General features: G+C 44.9%; 1 protein-coding gene across 6 annotated transcripts in view; it reads right to left on the bottom strand.

Annotated features, from left to right (window-relative positions):
* Positions 1–17,856, bottom strand: part of armc3 (armadillo repeat containing 3) — a 350,931-nt gene extending 333,075 nt beyond the window's left edge. For 3 of the 6 annotated variants that reach the window (XM_070881404.1, XM_070881409.1, XM_070881405.1), the window contains exons 1-2: positions 17,613–17,702; positions 1,085–1,133 (exon numbers count right to left, since the gene is read on the bottom strand). In XM_070881404.1, coding sequence (XP_070737505.1) covers positions 1,085–1,133; positions 17,613–17,629 — 66 coding nt within the window. In that variant the 5' untranslated portion in view covers positions 17,630–17,702. Of the gene's footprint in view, positions 1–1,084; positions 1,134–17,612; positions 17,704–17,734 lie in introns of those variants that run through there. The other 3 variants (XM_070881406.1, XM_070881407.1, XM_070881408.1) reach the window with 3 other exon arrangements.
* Between the last annotated feature and the right edge of the window lie 423 nt (positions 17,857–18,279).

Below are 18,279 nucleotides of genomic sequence, written 5' to 3'. Positions count from 1 at the left end.
AGGTGCAAAGGGATCTAGGAGTACAAATACACAAATCACTAAAAGTATCGACACAGGTTAACAAGGCCATAAAAAAGGCAAACCAGGGTTATTTCTAGAGGGATAGAATTGAAAAGTATTGAAGTTATGCTAAACTTGTATCAAGCTTTGGTTAGACCACACTGTGTTCAATTCTGGTCGCCATATTATAAAAAGAATATAGAAGCATTGGAGTGGTTGCAGAGAAGATTTACAAGCATGATACCAGACATGCGAAATAACGGTTATCAGGAAAGGATGAACAAACTGGATCTCTTTTCTCTTGAAAAGGGAAGGCTGTGGGGTGACCTAATAGTGGTCTTTAAAATCATGAAAGGTTCTGATAAGAGTGTTTCCAATTGTGGGGAAGAGCAAAACTAGAGACTATCAATATAAGATAGTCACCAAGAAATCAAATAGGGAATTCAGAAGAAACTTCTTTACCCAGAGAGTGGTGAGAATGTGAAATGCGCTACCACAGGGAGTGGTTGAAGTGAATAGTATAGATGCATTTAAGGGGCGGTTAGAAAAGCATATGAGGAAGAAGGGAATAGAGAGTATGCTGATAGGGTTAGATGAGGAAAAACAGGAGGAGGCTCGAGTGGAGCATAAACACTGGCATAGACTGGTTGGGCTAAATGGTCTGTTTCTATGCTGCATATCCTATGTGATCCCATGTAAAAGAATGGCAGATTAAAATTGATTTGGCTATAGAAACAAAGTTGAGAATAATTGGAAAAAACTCTTTCCAGCTGGAGAAATGAGGACTGGCTTTCTGTAGTTATCTATTGCGTCTCCTGCTATTTACACCATTCATAAGCATAAGAAGGCTCGGTGTTTGTCCAGTTCTCTAAATAATAAATGCAACCATTTATTTTCTGATAGGGCAAATAATCATCTGGAATTTGGCTCTTGTCGCAAACAAAATTCAAATAAAATGTGAATCTATACTCTCATCTCAGGTATCAGTCAGTCAAAAGTTTTAAACAAATAGTCACAATATGAAATATTTCACTGAGTGGCTAATGATTATTTGCAGGCTTTTATATTTAAGACTGTAACTTACTGTATCTTTTGGAGATGGCTCAACTTCCTTCTTTTGTTTCTTACCCATCCTACGTAAAAGGAAAATACAGAAATGCATTAAAGAATTATTATATAAAGAAATATATAAATAAATTTACATAGATGCAATATGACATACATTTTAAATTTTCAAGCTATTTGATACAAGAAGAGTACTTCATAAAAGTCCCCATGATATAAATGGAATTCTGATATTTATAAATGATTTGGAGGAGTGCACACCTTGAAATATTACAAAGTTTTGATATTGGGAAAAAGTTGTATTCATATTTTTCTTTGAATGCATGAGATAATCCTATAACTAATGAATAATTGCTGCAAGTATGCAGTGGTCAGTTATACAAATAGAAATACAGCATTCTACTAATATCAGGTGTCAATTATGGCACAGCAGTACTACTCTCGCCCCCGAGTCAGAAGATTTTGTGTTCAAGTCCCACTCCGGAGACTTGAGCACAAAATCTAGGCCAACACTTCAGCGCAGTACTGAGGGAATGCTGCACTGTTAGAGGTGCCGTCTTTCAGATGACTTATTTGACCAAGGCCTCATTGCCCAGCATGGGATGTAAAAGTTTGGTATAGTTTATTGTGGCAGATGGTTCCATTGTGGTACAATGAGGCCGTCAGCTATGAAATAGGAGATTTCCTGCACAATTGGGGTTGGGGGAAATCCAAATATTGCAAGGAAGTATGAAGGAGAAAAGTGCAGGTGGGAAGGTTAAGGAATCTTGACAGCTTGTCTAAAACATCAGATAAATTAAACCCGTTTAAAATCATTGGGAACTATCAAATGAGAATAGAACATTATTACACCGTTGATGTTGCCGCAATAGATCTTGCCCTGATGTCTCCAAATACAACACAAATGGAGGCTTTTAATCCTTACACTTTTACCTTTCTATGCAGTTATTCCAATAAAGAGAAAACATGCACAAGGCATATAAAAAATTGGAAAGTTACAAGCAATAATTTGTTTTAACTTTTTCATTCTGTCTCTTTCTTTCTCTATTAATCCAATCTTTCTTTCCCTCTCTGTTTCACTTTCTGTAACCGATTTGACATTGAATTCACTATTATAACTTACACTTCCTGGTTCAGATTGCGTTGTTCATTGACAATACTTCAATCTGATTGGTTAACGAGACACACATTTGCTTGCCCTGTTCATACAGGTCCTACATGTTCTGTAGAGGGCGCCACATCATTTGGATCTTTCATTTACAGCAACTTCCAGTACAAAAGGTAATAGGACAAGTCTAATTAACGCCACTTCGGTAAATTGTGGCGCAATAACTGAAGACATTTTACTACGTTAAAAGCGCTATATAAATGCAGGTTATTATTAAATATTAGTTCAAAATTGCTAGTAAATTTTTTTCCTATTCATTTATGAAGTGGACGCCAATGTGAAGAGAGGCATTGAGACAAAGTGACATGACCAATGTAACAACTTTTAAAACTGGTGTTTTTATCCTCTAGGTGATATGGGGAACTCAGTTATCCCATTTTTAACTAATTATCAACCATGGTTGATATGCCAATCACTTTCGATAACCCTGCTGGAAAGTTCACCTATGAGAACAAGAGTTGATAAAAGGATTGAGCTCAATGAATAGCTCCGTTTTATACTCAACGGACCCAATTTGGCCTGGGGGGACGGGGATGGGGGGGGGGCGGTGACACACAGATATGCACAATATTGATGGGGGGAAAAATTCCTTTTCATATCAGAAGTCCAAACTAAGAGTTGGCAGTTGCACTTTATGTATTTTCATTCTGTTAGGTTCCAGATTCTGCACCGAGACAGCCCTGGTCAAAGTCATAAATGTCATCCTCTGTGACCTTGACTGTGGTAGATTAGCCTCCTTGTCCTTGTTACAGTATTTGATATAGCCAACTATACCATGTTCCTCCATTATCCAGCTCTGTGGACTTACTTTGGCATGACTCCACTCCTACATATCCAAATACAGTCAGAACATCTCTAGTGATGACTTCTCCTCTCATCCTAGCACCATAACCCTCTGCTCACCTCAAAGTTCTATACTCCACCCTCCTTTTCCTCATCTACATAGTACCCCTCAAATACATCATCCACAGATATGGGATTAGATTCGAATGTATGTTGATGATGTCCAACTCTGTTGCTCCACCATCTCCCATGATCCCACAACTATTTCCATGCTGTTCAACTTCAGAAACTGTTTCTTCATGCAAAAGGGTGGTAGAAATATGGAACTCTCTCCTTCTAAAAGCAGTGACCTAAAAGTGCTGCGTAATGTCGAGAAAGTGGTGGACACCGCTCTTCCGTCAGCTGGGGCTGGGTGCCGGGCATCCTCCATTTTTGTGGGCCTAGTAGCAATGAAGTAGTACAGATGCAGAGTCGAAAATCCGGAGTTCCGGAATGTTCTGGAAACCGTGGCGGGGTCATCCTGAATCCGTAAAATGTTCTGGAATCCGGACCCGCCACTGCTGCTGACCTCGGGGCCTCGCCGCTGCCCGACCTCGGGCCTCGCCTAACTGCTCGCCTCGCCGCCGCTGCCCTTACCTCGGGGCCTCCTCGCCGGCCTGCCCAAACATCTACTCGGCGGGGCCGGCCCACCCCACCCAAGCACCTTCTCGGCGGGGCCCCGCCCGAACATCTCCTCGGCAGGGCCCCACCCGAACATTTCCTCGGTAAGGCCGGCCGGCCCAAACTCTTCCTCAACAGCGCGGGTATTTCCGGATTCGTGACGTCAGCAAGACGTTCCGAAGTCCAGAAATACCCGGAATCCGAAATGGCCTCAGTCCCAAGGGTTACAGATTCTCAAAACTGCACTACAATGTCCTCTAAAGAAATATGGCGACGTCACATTGCGACTGAGTGTCATCACAGCGAACTTCGATCCTAGCGCTGAGTTCTGCGCTGGGTCCTAAGCACACCAGGTAAACCCAGTGTGCAAACAGACTCACAAAGACGCTGTCAGCACCTCTTAAAGGGGTACACATATCTTTCAGGTAAGTTTGCATTTAAGCTTTTGGACAGTTTTTTTTTATTTTACTGAAGTAATGGCTTGCTGCAATATATGTTAAAAGTTTTTTTTAAGTGTGTAGGTAATGCTACTGGACGCTTGCATGGCCTCGGGTGGCAAAGGAAGGCCTCTGTGAAGACAAAAAATGCTGAAAATACTCAGCACCTCAGGCAACTTCTCTTCTTAGGCGGTCCTGCATATTGAAGATGACTTGCTTCCACGCCACAAAGGGATGAGTTCACAGGTGTTTCAATGAAGGACCTAATATTCCAGGTCCCGAACTACATGTTAAAGAGTCGAAGATGCCTGTGCATGGATTTTTTTTTAAACGTGTGGTGGCCGTAGCACACCAGCCACCACATGGGCTTGACAGAGCTAGATTTTGGTCCACTGGCAAAGATTAACCAAGACAACTGGAGACATGCTCTGCTGCACGGACCTAGTACGCACACATATCGCAGTGTGGGCTGGCCCATGCTGCCCCTGGGCCCTCGCCTCTTCTGGGCCCCGATCATGTTGCTCTACAATCTCTCGCCGCTCCTTCGCCCCAACCTCGCCGCTCTTGCTGTACCTGCCCACGCTTCAATCAGCGACCTGGATTATGTTGACGTCCAATCCAATCCCCCTCTTCACAGCCGTCGCCCTCCTGAACCAGCTCATGCTGTACCATGTAGTGGTATGCCGCCACGCTGCTCCTCTTTTTAAGGCCCCGACCTCAAGCAACACCTATCGAGAGAGAAACATTCACGTCTCAGGTCAAGCTGCTGCCTGACCTGCTGAGTATTTCCAGCATTTTATGCTGTCATTTCAGATTTACAGCATCCGCTCGCAGAGGGAAGAGGAAGAAGCTGAAGAGAAAGAAACGGAAGAGGAAGCAGAAGGAAGGATGCAACCCAGACAGCCCCTTTCTGACTGGGATGGAATCATCTGCCTGCGGTACCAGTGACCACAACCCCAATTCCCCTTTCAACATTTGTCCCACACCTTACCTTCCCTCTGCTGAAATAAAAGCCACCAAAAAGCAAACTTACTAATCCAACTTTATATATCTATCCATTCAATATGACATCAAGAAATCGACTCATCACCTTTGTGCATTCTCTTAGTGATTGCCTTGTTTTTGCCTTTGCCTATCCTACTGATGTCAACACAGTGCTACCAAAGTGGCTGCAGCTTGGCTGACTTTCAGTGGGGGAGATTGCAACTGGCCTTGCTGGTCGACCTTCAGGAGCTGGTGGCTGGGAGTGTGAAACCGAGTGACATGGTGTCTTCTTCTCTGTCCTCTCCACTCTTCTTGGCCAACCACTGGCTGGGCAGGCTGCATTTCTTGGGTGTGCGAAATGAGGAAGGCACAAGAGTGAAATTGTGGTGAAGGGAGGGCGGGAAAGCAAGAGGTGCATACCAGAAGGAGGAAAACATATGAGGATACCAGCATCTTGCATCCTTTCTGCTCTGCCGCTGGTCAAGGGCTCGGCCATGCCCCTGCCAAGAATGGCTTGCACTGTCTATTCCAAGGGATGAGGCGAGGCTAGGAATGGGAGATGTGCCTTGTGATTGGTACAGATTGTTGATTAGGGGGGGGGGCAGTGGGGACAGTCGTGCATTGAGTAGTGTGTGAGGCTAGTGATTCAGTTGCTAGGAGACGACTGTTAAGATACATTTACTGACCTTAACCAGTGGTCTGAGGTCCTGAAGCTTCTTTGGGCACTGGAGGCAGATGATGGGGGAGACACTGCTGGCAGTGACAGCCTCGGTGATGTGGTCCCACATCCTTCCTTTTTTCTGGAGGGTCTGAAGGCCCTGTGGATAGAAGACCTCTCATGCAGTGTTTACCCCAACTGCACAAAGCTGGAGTGTTGCGTGCGAGATCTTGGATAACCCTTCTCTGGCTTGCGGAGCGATTTGTGTTCGTGCTGAAGTACTTTTCCCATTTTTTGAGGTTCGGAAGGGAATTCAACTTTAAGAACATAAGAAATAGGAGCAGGAGTAGGCCATATGGACCCTTGAGCCTGCTCCACCATTTAATAAGATCATGGCTGATCTGATCATGGACTCAGCTCCACTTTCCCACCCGCTCCCCATAACCTATTTTCCTCTTATCGTTTAAGAAACTGTCTATTTCTGTCTTAAATTTATTCAATGTCCCAGCATCCACAGCTCTGTGAGACAGCAAATTCCACAGATTAACAACCCTCTGAGAAGAAATTTCTCCTCATCTCAGTTTTAAATAGGCAGCCCCTTATTCTAAGATCATGCCTTCTAGTTCTAGTCTCCCCCATCAGTGGAAACATCCTCTCTGCATCCACCTTGTCAAGGCCCCTCATAATCTTATACGTTTCGATAAGATCACCTCTCATTCTTCTGAATTCCAATGAGAAGAGGCTCAACCTACTCAACCTTTCCTCATAAGTCAACCCCTTCATCCCCAGAATCAACCTAGTGAACCTTCTCTGAACTGCCACCAACACAAGTATATCCTTTCGTAAATATGGAAACCAAAACTGCACACAGTATTCCAGGTGTGGCCTCACCAATACCTTGTATAGCTGTAGCAAGACTTCCCGGCTTTTATACTCCATCCCTTTTGCAATAAAGGCCAAGATTCCATTGACCTTCCAGATCACTTGCTGTACCTGCATACTATCCTTTTGTGTTTCATGTACTGCAGCACTTTGCAATCTTTCTCCATTTAAATAATAACTTGCTCTTTGATTTTTTCTGCCAAAGTGCAGGACTTCACACTTTCCAACATTATATTCCATCTGCCAAATTTTTGCCCACTCACTTAGCCTGTCTATGTCCTTTTGCAGATTTTTTGTGTCCTCCTCACACATTGCTTTCCCTCCCATCTTTGTATCAACAGTAAACTTGGCTATGTTATACGCAGTCGCTTCTTCCAAATCGTTAATACAGATTGTAAATAGTTGGGGTCCCAGCACTGATCGCTGCGGCACCCCACTAGTTACTGGTTGCCAACCAGAGAATGAGAGAGGATTAATTAACAATCTCATTGTGCGAGGCCCCTTGGGGAAGAGTGACCATAATATGGTGGAATTCTGCATTAGGATGGAGAATGAAACAGTTAATTCAGAGACCATGGTCCAGAACTTAAAGAAGGGTAACTTTGAAGGTATGAGGCGTGAATTGGCTAAGATAGATTGGCAAATGATACTGAAGGGGTTGACTGTGGATGGGCAATGGCAGACATTTAGAGACCGCATGGATGAATTACAACAATTGTACATTCCTGTCTGGCGTAAAAATAAAAAAGGGAAGGTGGCTCAACCGTGGCTATCTAGGGAAATCAGGGATAGTATTAAAGCCAAGGAAGTGGCATACAAATTGGCCAGAAATAGCAGCGAACCTGGGGACTGGGAGAAATTTAGAACTCAGCAGAGGAGGACAAAGGGTTTGATTAGGGCAGGGAAAATGGAGTACGAGAAGAAGCTTGCAGGGAACATTAAGGCGGATTGCAAAAGTTTCTATAGGTATGTAAAGAGAAAAAGGTTAGTAAAGACAAACGTAGGTCCCCTGCAGTCAGAATCAGGGGAAGTCATAACGGGGAACAAAGAAATGGCAGACCAATTGAACAAGTACTTTGGTTCAGTATTCACTAAGGAGGACACAAACAACCTTCCGGATATAAAAGGGGTCAGAGGGTCTAGTAAGGAGGAGGAACTGAGGGAAATCCTTATTAGTCGGGAAATTGTGTTGGGGAAATTGATGGGATTGAAGGCCGATAAATCCCCAGGGCCTGATGGACTGCATCCCAGAGTACTTAAGGAGGTGGCCTTGGAAATAGCGGATGCATTGACAGTCATTTTCCAACATTCCATTGACTCTGGATCAGTTCCTATCGAGTGGAGGGTAGCCAATGTAACCCCACTTTTTAAAAAAGGAGGGAGAGAGAAAACAGGGAATTATAGACCGGTCAGCCTGACCTCAGTAGTGGGTAAAATGATGGAATCAATTATTAAGGATGTCATAGCAGCGCATTTGGAAAATGGTGACATGATAGGTCCAAGTCAGCATGGATTTGTGAAAGGGAGATCATGCTTGACAAATCTTCTGGAATTTTTTGAGGATGTTTCCAGTAAAGTGGACAAAGGAGAACCAGTTGATGTGGTATATTTGGACTTTCAGAAGGCTTTCGACAAGGTCCCACACAGGAGATTAATGTGCAAAGTTAAAGCACATGGGATTGGGGGTAGTGTGCTGACGTGGATTGAGAACTGGTTGTCAGACAGGAAGCAAAGAGTAGGAGTAAATCGGTACTTTTCAGAATGGCAGGCAGTGACTAGTGGGGTACCGCAAGGTTCTGTGCTGGGGCCCCAGCTGTTTACATTGTACATTAATGATTTAAGACGAGGGGATTAAATGTAGTATCTCCAAATTTGCGGATGACACTAAGTTGGGTGGCAGTGTGAGCTGCGAGGAGGATGCTATGAGGCTGCAGAGTGACTTGGATAGGTTAGGTGAGTGGGCAAATGCGTGGCAGATGAAGTATAATGTGGATAAATGTGAGGTTATCCACGTTGGTGTTAAAAACAGAGAGACAGACTATTATCTGAATGGTGACAGATTAGGAAAAGGGGAGGTGCAATGAGACCTGGGTGTCATGGTACATCAGTCATTGAAGGTTGGCATGCAGGTACAGCAGGCGGTTAAGAAAACAAATGGCATGTTGGCCTTCATAGCGAGGGGATTTGAGTACAGGGGCAGGGAGGTGTTGCTACAGTTGTATAGGGCCTTGGTGAGGCCACACCTGGAGTATTGTGTACAGTTTTGGTCTCCTAACTTGAGGAAGGACGTTCTTGCTATTGAGGGAGTGCAGCGAAGATTCACCAGACTGATTCCCGGGATGGTGGGACTGACCTATCAAGAAAGATTGGATCAACTGGGCTTGTATTCAGTGGAGTTCAGAAGAGTGAGAGGGGACCTCATAGAAACGTTTAAAATTCTGACGGGTTTGGACAGGTTGAATGCAGGAAGAATGTTCCCAATGTTGGGGAAGTCCAGAACCAGGGGTCACAGTCTAAGGATAAGGGGTAAGCCATTTAGGACCGAGATGAGGAGAAACTTCTTCACCCAGAGAGTGGTGAACCTGTGGAATTCTCTACCACAGAAAGTCGTTGAGGCCAATTCACTAAATATATTCAAAAGGGAGTTAGATGAAGTCCTTACTACTCGGGGGATCAAGGGGTATGGCGAGAAAGCAGCAAGGGGGTACTGAAGTTTCATGTTCAGCCATGAACTCATTGAATGGCGGTGCAGGCTAGAAGGGCTGAATGGCCTGCTCCTGCACCTATTTTCTATGTTTCTATGTTTCTATGAACCATTTATCCCGACTCTCTGTTCTCTGTTAGTTAGCCAATCCTCTATCCATGCTAATATATTACCCCCAACCCCGTGAAATTTTATCTTGTGCAGTAACCTTTGAGCTGAAGACTCCCATCTTGGACTCCTTTTTAATGTTAATTTTTTTTTTTAAGGCAGTAAGGGCTGAAAGCTACATTTTTACACGTCATTTTCATTTTTTGATTAGTTCTGAACTCGTCACTTTAATTCGTAGCTCTTTTAATTGCCCTCAATTTCATGCGAATTCCACAGCCTCGCCACTTCAGGATGGGCACTTCATAAGAACATAAGAAATAGGAGCAGGAGTCGGCCATTTGGTCCCTCGAGCCTGCTCCGCCATTCAATAAGACCACGGCTGATCTGATCTTGGCCTCAACTCCACTTCCCTGCCTGTTCCCCATAACCCTCGACTCCCAACAAGAGGGCGTTAGACAGTAAATTAGCTCAGTTAATCATTTTTAAGCTGAGATCGCTAGATTTTTGCTAGCCAAGGTGTGTGGATGGAGTTAGGATACAGATGAGCCATTGAATGGAGGAGTAAGCTCGAGGGATTGAACATCATCACAGGCTGTCCCACGGGATCGAGGATGATTTGCTTCCACACTAAAAATGAGTACTCAGGTGACTGATGAACTCATTTTAAACGGTGGAAGATGCTTGTGCGTGAATTCTTTTAACATGGGGTGGCCGTTGCATACCAGCCACCACACGAGCTTGATGGAGCAAGGTCTTGGTCCAGTGGCAAAGGGATCCAAGATGACTGGAGACCAGGCTCCGCCATATGTGCCAATACATCATCAACATCATCACAGGCAGTCCCTCAGAATCGAGGAAGACTTGCTTCCACTCCTGAAATGAGTTCTTTGGTGGCTAAACAGTCCAATACGAGAGCCACAGACTCTGTCACAGGTGGGACAGATAGTTGTTGAGGGAAGGAGTGGGTGGGACTGGTTTGCCGCATGCTCTTTCTGCTGTCTGCGCTTGATTTCTGCATGCTCTCAGCATTGATACTCGAGATGCTCAGTGCCCTCCCGGATGTACTTCCTCCACTTAGGGCGGTCTTGGACCAGGGACTCCCAGATGTCAGTGGGGATGTTGCACTTTATCAAGAAGGCTTTGAGGGTGTCCTTGTAGCGTTTCCGCTGCCCACCTTTGGCTCGTTTGCCATGAAGGAGCTCCGAGTAGAGCACTTGCTTTGGGAGTTTCGTGTCTGGCATGCAGACTATGTGGCCTGCCCAGCAGAGCTGATCGAGTGTGGTCAGTGCTTCAATGCTGGGGATGTTAGCCTGAATGAGGACGCTGATGTTGGTGCGCCTGTCTTCCCAGGGGATTTGTAGGATCTTGCGGAGACATCGTTGGTGATATTTCTCCATGAACTTGAAGTGTCTACAGTACATGGTCCATGTCTCTGAGCCATACAGGAGGGCAGGTATTACTACAGCCCTGTAGACCATGAGCTTGGTGGCAGTTTTGAGGGCCTGGTCTTCAAACACTCTTTTCCTCAGGCGACCGAAGGCTGCACTGGTGCACTGGAGGCGATGTTGGATCTCATCGTCGATGTTTGCTCTTGTTGATAGGAGGCTCCCGAGATATGGGAAGTTTTGCACGGTGTCCAGGGCCGCGCCGTGGATCTTGATGACTGGGAAGCAGTGCTGAGCGGTGAGGACAGGCTGGTGGAGGACCTTTGTCTTATGGATGTTTAGCGTAAGTCCCATGTTTTCGTATACCTCAGTAAATACGTCGATTATTTCCTGGAGTGCAGCCTCTATGTGTGCAGACGCAGGCGTCGTCGGCGTACTGTAGCTCGACGACAGAGGTTGGGGTGGTCTTGGATCTGGCCTGGAGACGGCGCAGGTTGAACAGGTTCCCACTGGTTCTGTAGTTTAGTTCCACTCCAGCAGGGAACTTGTTGACTGTGAGGTGGAGCATGGCAGCGAGAAAGATTAAAAGGGTTGGGGCGATGACGCAGTCCTGTTTGACCCCGGTCCGGACGTGGATTGGGTCTGTGATGGATCCGTTGATAAAAATCACGGCCTGCATGTCAACATACACACAAAATCAAACATACTTCTACTGCCCTCCTTCTTCCAGGACCTCTTTCTATATGGAATTCATAGTTTGCAATGTGGGCCTCACGACCTCACAGCCTCGCTATTGGCCCATGCTGCGCCTTCCCTTGGTTTGTTCACACTGCTCCGCCTCTGGGCTCCGACCTTTCCGCTCCTCCGTGCCTCGTCCGTCCTCTCTTCACCGCTTCCCATCTCCGGATGTCACCGGTCCCGACCTCCGCACCTCGCAAATTCTGACCTCTGCACCTCGCAGATTCCGACCTCCGCACCTCGCACTCCTGCTCCTGGGTCCCGACCCCTCCACTCGGCTTCACCATGCTCCAAGAGATGCCACCAATCATCTACCTGCATTCTGATGACGTCTAATTTTGTCGCCCACTTTGGTTTTGCTGCCCTCTCAAGACCGTTGTTGATTCTGCTGCTGCAGCAGCTATCTTTTTTGATTTGCCCACAGCTCCAGCCTCGCACTCCAAACCGCTCCTCTGAGTATCCCACGAAATCGGGCTTTTTTTGATTTGCCCACAGCTCCAGCCTCACACTTCTGTTTCTACGCACAACATCAAGTCACAAATGCGTCACAACTTCCTTCAACTGAATATTGGGAAGACAGATGCTATCATTTTGAGCTCCTGTCGTAAACATTATTAGCAACTGTATCCACCTCCCTGACCCCCTATTTAAGCTGAACCACACCATGCATAGCCCTGGAGTCCTGTTCAACCGAGATGAGTCTTAAACCCCACATCCTATCTATTATCAAGATTACTGATTACTGTTTTTGCAACACTTCTCACCTCTGCTGCCAAAATCATTCCCCATGCTTTTATCACCTCTAGATTAAATTATTCCACTGAGTAGCATTTCACCCTCCAGAAACTCTAACTCATCCGAAACTCAGCACCTGTAACCTGGCCCGCACCAATTCTTTGTTAATCTACAGTGGTTCCTTGCCCCAAATACATTAATTTTAAACTCTCATCCTCATCTTCAAATCCCGCAATAGCCTCACTCCACCATACCTCTGTAACCTCCTCCAGCTTTACACCTCTTCCTGTACACTTTGGTCCTCTGACATTAGCTTTTGGCATATCCTCCCTCCCTTCACATCCATTCAAGTTCCCTTTCCAAGTTACACACCATCCTGATTTGAAAATATATCGCCATTCCTTCATCGCACTGGATCAAAATCCTGGAACTCCCTCCCTATCAGCACTGTGGGAGTACCTTCACCACATGGACTGCAGCGATTCAAGAAGGCAGCTCACCACCACCTACTCAAGGGCAATTAGGGATGGCCAATAAATGCTGGCCTTGCCAGCAATACCCATATCCCATGAACGAAAAAAAAAAATCACTGATGGCAGACTTTTCTATATCCTCTGGAACTCCCACCCTAAACCCATCCAACTGTAAAAACCTTCTCAATAAGCATCCTTTCAACATAGCTTTCAGGCATGCCATCCTAATCGTTCAATCAGTAGCTTTGATTCAATTACCCTATCTATTTCCATTTGTGAAGTGCCTTAGAACATTTTCTACATTAAAGCTGCTATATAAATGCAAGTTGTTACTGCTGTTAATAATCTGGATTTTTAGAAAGGATTGCACTGATCAAATCCTGCCAGATTACTCCTTCAGCTGCTCCAAGTTGTGTCCCATTTAAAATCACTACACACTTCACTTTTAAAAAGAAATAAGAAAGCAGGAGAACAATACCTGGTTACTCATGTTACTTCTGATAGTAAGTTTTGGAGGCACAATAAGTTATCTCGGGGATCAGGGGTTAATTGAAACTAGTTGAAGGGTTGAAAGTTCATCTGCTCCACATCTGATCAGAGGGTGCTAACTCACAGCACAAAGCTACACATCAGTAGGTAACTGGCAATCTCAAAAGTCAAAAGTGTGTTCGCTCAGCTTAAAGGGAACGTTGTTGGTGAGGGGAGGTGGGAGAGCAAGAGCGACATGCTTACAGCATCTGCCGCTTGTAAATCAGAAGAGTTTGTGGGATGAGGAGGAAGTAGGATGTGACAAGGAGGATTAGGTATGAGGACACCATCATCTTCTATGATTTCAGCTCCGCCGCTGGCCACGGCCTCAGCAATGGCCAAGCACTAACTTTCCCGCTCCATCGCCTTTATCGCCCCAAAAATATAGTGGAACAAAGGGACCTTGGAGTGCAGGTCCACAGATCCCTGAGGGTAGCAGGCCAGGTAGAGAAGGTGGTTAAGAAGGCATGTGGAATACTTGCCTTTATCAGTCGAGGCATGGAATACAAGAGCAAGGAGGTTATGCTTGAACTATATAAAATACTGGTTAGGCCACAACTAGAGTACTCTGTGCAGTTCTGGTCACCACATTACAGAAAAGATGTGATTGCTTTGGAAAGGGTGCAGAGGAGATTTACAAGAATGTTGCCTGGACTGGAGAATTTTGGCTATGAGGAAAGATTGGAGATGCCGGGTCTGTTTTCTTTGGAACAGAGGAGGCTAAGGGGAGGCCTGATTGCGGTGTATAAAATTATTAGGGGCCTGAATAGAGTGGATAGGAAGGATCTGTTTCCCTTGGCAGAGGGGTCAACATGCTAAGATCCTTTTTCTCTCTGCTATCTTTATCCCATTCTTTATTATCAGGGTTTTTTATCAGAGATAACACTCCTCCTTTTACTTGCTGTATCTGCATTCTAATGTTTACTTGCTGTATCTGCGTACTAATGTTAATAAAAACAGCAAGTAATCAAGAAGGCAAATCAAATATTGGCCTTTATTGCAAAGGGGATAGAGTATAAAAGCAGAGAAGTCTTGCTACAATTGTATAGGGTATTGGTGAGGCCACACCTGGAGTACTGCGTACAGTTTTGGTCTCCGTATTTAAGGAAAGATATACTTGCACTGGAGGCTGTTCAGAGAAGGTTCACTAAGTTGATTCCGGAAATGAGGGGGTTGACTTATGAGGATAGGTTGAGTAGGTTGGGCCTATACACATTGGAGTTCAGAAGAATGAGAGATGATCTTATTGAAACTTATAAGATAATAAGGGGGCTCAACAAGGTGGATGCAGAGAGGATATTTCCATTCATAGGGGAAACTAAAACTAGGGGACGTAGTCTTAGAATAAGGGGCCGCCCATTTAAAACTGAGATGAGGAGAAATTTCTTCTCTCAGAGGGTTATAAATCTATGGAATTCTCTGCCCCAGAGAGCTGTGGAGGCTGGGTCACTGAATATATTTAAGGCGGAGATAAAAACAGATTTTTGAGCGATACGGGAGCAAAGGGTTATGGGGAACAGGCAGTGAAGTGGAGCTGAGTCCATAATCAGATCAGCTATGATCTTATTGAACAGCGGGACAGGTTCGAGGGGCTAAATGGCCTACTCCTGCTCCTATTTCTTATTTTCTTATGTTCTTTTCCAATTTGCCTATCTCTTCTAAAAGTTAAGTGTCCTGGAATATTTAGTGCCCAACCTTAATCACTTTGCAACCACATCTCCATAATGGCTATTAGATCAAACCTATTAATTTCTAGCTGCGCTATTAGTTAATCTATTTTGTTGTGAATGTTTCGCGCATTCGGGTATATGCCTTTAGCTTTGACTTTTTTCTATTATTCCCTGATGTCACCATAGTCATAGATGACCTATTTACCTTTGTTACTCTCTCTGTTCCTTCTTGACCCACTCTGCTTATTTTTACTCAAAACTCTGCTCTGCTCTAGAGCCTTGACATTTATTTTGCTGCTTTTAAATTTACTCTTTCCTGAATCCTCCCACACCTCTTCATTAGTTTAAAACCCTGTCTATTGCCATAGGTATTCGATTCGCCAGGACACTGGTTTCTGCCTAGTTTAAGTGGAGCCCGTCCCAATGGAACAGCTCTCTTTCCCCAATATTGGTGCCAATGCCACATGAAGCAAAACCCCTGCCTCCCACACCACTCTTTGAGCCACACATTTAACTTTTTAATCTGTTTATCGCTATGCCAATTGGCGCATGGCTGCTCAGGTAATAATCTGGAGATTATTACCTTCGAGGTTTTGCTTTTAAATTTGGATCCCAACTACCCAAACTCTCTTAGCTCATTCCTAGTTCTACCTATGTCATTGGTTCCTACGTGGACCTCCCTATCCCACTCTCAGTTCTTCTCCAGCCGCGAGGAGATGTCTTTAACCCTGGCACCAGGCAGACAACATAACCTTCGGAACTCCTGGTTGTGGCTGTAGAGAACAGTATCTATCCCTCTGACTATACTGTCCCCTACTCAACTACAATCCCTTTCACTCCCCCGATTTGAATAGCCTCCTGCACCATGGTGCCATGGTCAGCTTGCTATCCTGCAGGCTTTTCCCTCTTCTACACAGGTAGCAACAAACTCATAACTGTTGGATGACAAATGCCGAGGCTCCTCCAACACTCCACCTGGGGTTCCATTACCTGACTGATCTGCAGTCACACCTGCCTGTCCTTGACAACTAACCAGTCCTGTACCACTACCTAACCTAAGGGCTGTGACTGCCTCCTGGATCAGTGTCCAGTTAACTCTCCCCTTCCCTGATGCCTCGCAATATCTGCACCTCAGACTCCAGCTCAATAACCGGGGTTTTAATAGCGATATTGTAGTGTAAATATACCCATGGATTTAGTTTACTTCCCATTTTAATTCTTTGATAAACAGGGTTAGAGAATGCAGAGTTAGAGGACAAGTAGCAGAATGGATAGCCAGCTGGCTTCAAGACAGAAAGCAGAGAGTAGGGGTAAAAGGTAGCTATTCATAGTGGCAGAAGGTGGGTAGTGGTGTTCCACAAGGGTCAGTGCTGGGACCACTGTTGTTCACAATTTATATTAACAATTTAGACTTTGGAATCAAAAACACAGTTTTTAAATTTTCAGGGACACCAAATTGGAGGTGATAGTCAATACTAAGGGGGACTACAACAAATTACAGGAGGACATTAATAAACTTGCAGAATAGGCATATAATTGGCAAATTAAGTTCAACACAGATAAATGTGAGGTATTACATTCTGTTAGGAAGAATAGGGAGGTCACTTATTACTTGGAGGATGCTAGTCTAGATGGGTAGAGGACCAAAGGGATCTCTGAGTACAAATACACAAATCACTAAAAGCTGTAACACAGGTTAGCAAGGCTATAAAAAGGGCAAAACAAGCACTAGGGTTTATTTCTAGAGGTATAGAATTAAAAAGCATGGAATTTATGTTAAATCTGTATCAAACCTTAGTTAGACCACACTTAAGAGTACTGGTCGCCATATTATAAAAAGTATATAGAGACACTGAAGAGGGTACAGAGAAGGTTTACAAAATGGTATACATATTAGGAAAGGATGAACAGGCTCTTTTTTCTTGAAAATAGGCTGAGGGGTGACCTAATAAGAGGCTTTAAAATTATGAAAGTTTTGATAGAGTGGATACAGAGAGACGATTTCCACTTGTGGAGAAGAGCATAACAAGAAGTCGTCAATATAAGATAGTTACTAAGAAATCCAATTCAGAAGAAAATTCTTTACCCAAAGAGTGGTGAGAATGTGGAACTCGCTACCACAGGGAGTGATTGAAGCGAATAGGATGGATGCATTTCAGGGGTGGCTGAACAAGCATATGAGGGAATAGGGTTGTGCTGATAGATTTAGATGAGTGAAGAGGGGAGGCCCCAGTGAAGCATAAACGCAGGCATGGACTGGTTGGGCCGAATGGCCTGTTTCTTTGTCGTACATCCTATGTAATCCATCAAAAAATAAATCTAATGTATAATGATAGCCAACAACAATCATCAAATTCTATGAATTACTTTATCTGGAGGACCTGGCTGCAACTTTCGGCTAAACAAAATGTTACCCAACTGTGTTGCTGATTTTCTCAGCAACGCGACAGCAACCTACACATTATGGGTGAATATTTTTCTTAAAAGTAACGACTGTTCTCAGCGAACAAGTTTATCTTTATAACGGGCACATTCACAGTAAATGAAACTTTCATCCCATGAATGAATCTTTAGTAGGAGCTGATTGATCCTTGTTTTAGAGTGACAGCCCGCGGCAGGCGCATCATCACTGACCGATTGCGCACCGCCATGGCCGCAGGCTCCGGCACAGGCCTGGGCACCGGCACCGGCACCGGCACCAGATGCGCCCTACGTGCGGCAAGAAGAAATAATCCGAGAATAAAGGAATCAATTACGGACTGATCGCCGCCTCTGCGGACACCGGACGGGCTCTCCGCGGGCCCTGAGCCTTCCCAACGGTCACTAAGCCGGCTGCGCTTCCCTCGTCTCTTGACTCCCAGCACTGAGACCCGGGCGGTTGCTAGGCGACAAGCAAAACAGACCGCGAGCCGGTCACGTGAACTGCCTCCTCCACGTGGCCCAATTCGTGAAATGAAAGCAGAAAGGGGAGTTTGGGGAGGAGAGAGTGGTGAGGATGAACGGACACCTTCTGCTGTTTACATCCAGGGAAGTTAGAAGGCAGATTAACCATCAGGATTTTTTTTAAATAGTGAGACTGGTGGCTTTCCCCTTTTAAACAGCGGTGCATTACAACATGCTACATTATTACATCAAAATTACATATTACATCGAGTCTGCAGCAGGGAACAAACCATTCGGCCCACCTGGTCTATGCTCTTGTTTATATTCGACAATCACCTCTGATACGTCCTTACTATACAGTATAAATGCACACGAGGCCCATGCTTGAGAGAAGGTCAGTCTGTGACCTATCCTTTAT

This window comes from Pristiophorus japonicus, chromosome 5 (assembly GCF_044704955.1).
Source record: "Pristiophorus japonicus isolate sPriJap1 chromosome 5, sPriJap1.hap1, whole genome shotgun sequence".
Classification (NCBI taxonomy): Eukaryota; Metazoa; Chordata; class Chondrichthyes; family Pristiophoridae; genus Pristiophorus; species Pristiophorus japonicus.
The sequence above is the reverse complement of the archived record's forward strand: the minus strand, read 5'-3'. Positions and strand labels throughout refer to the sequence as shown.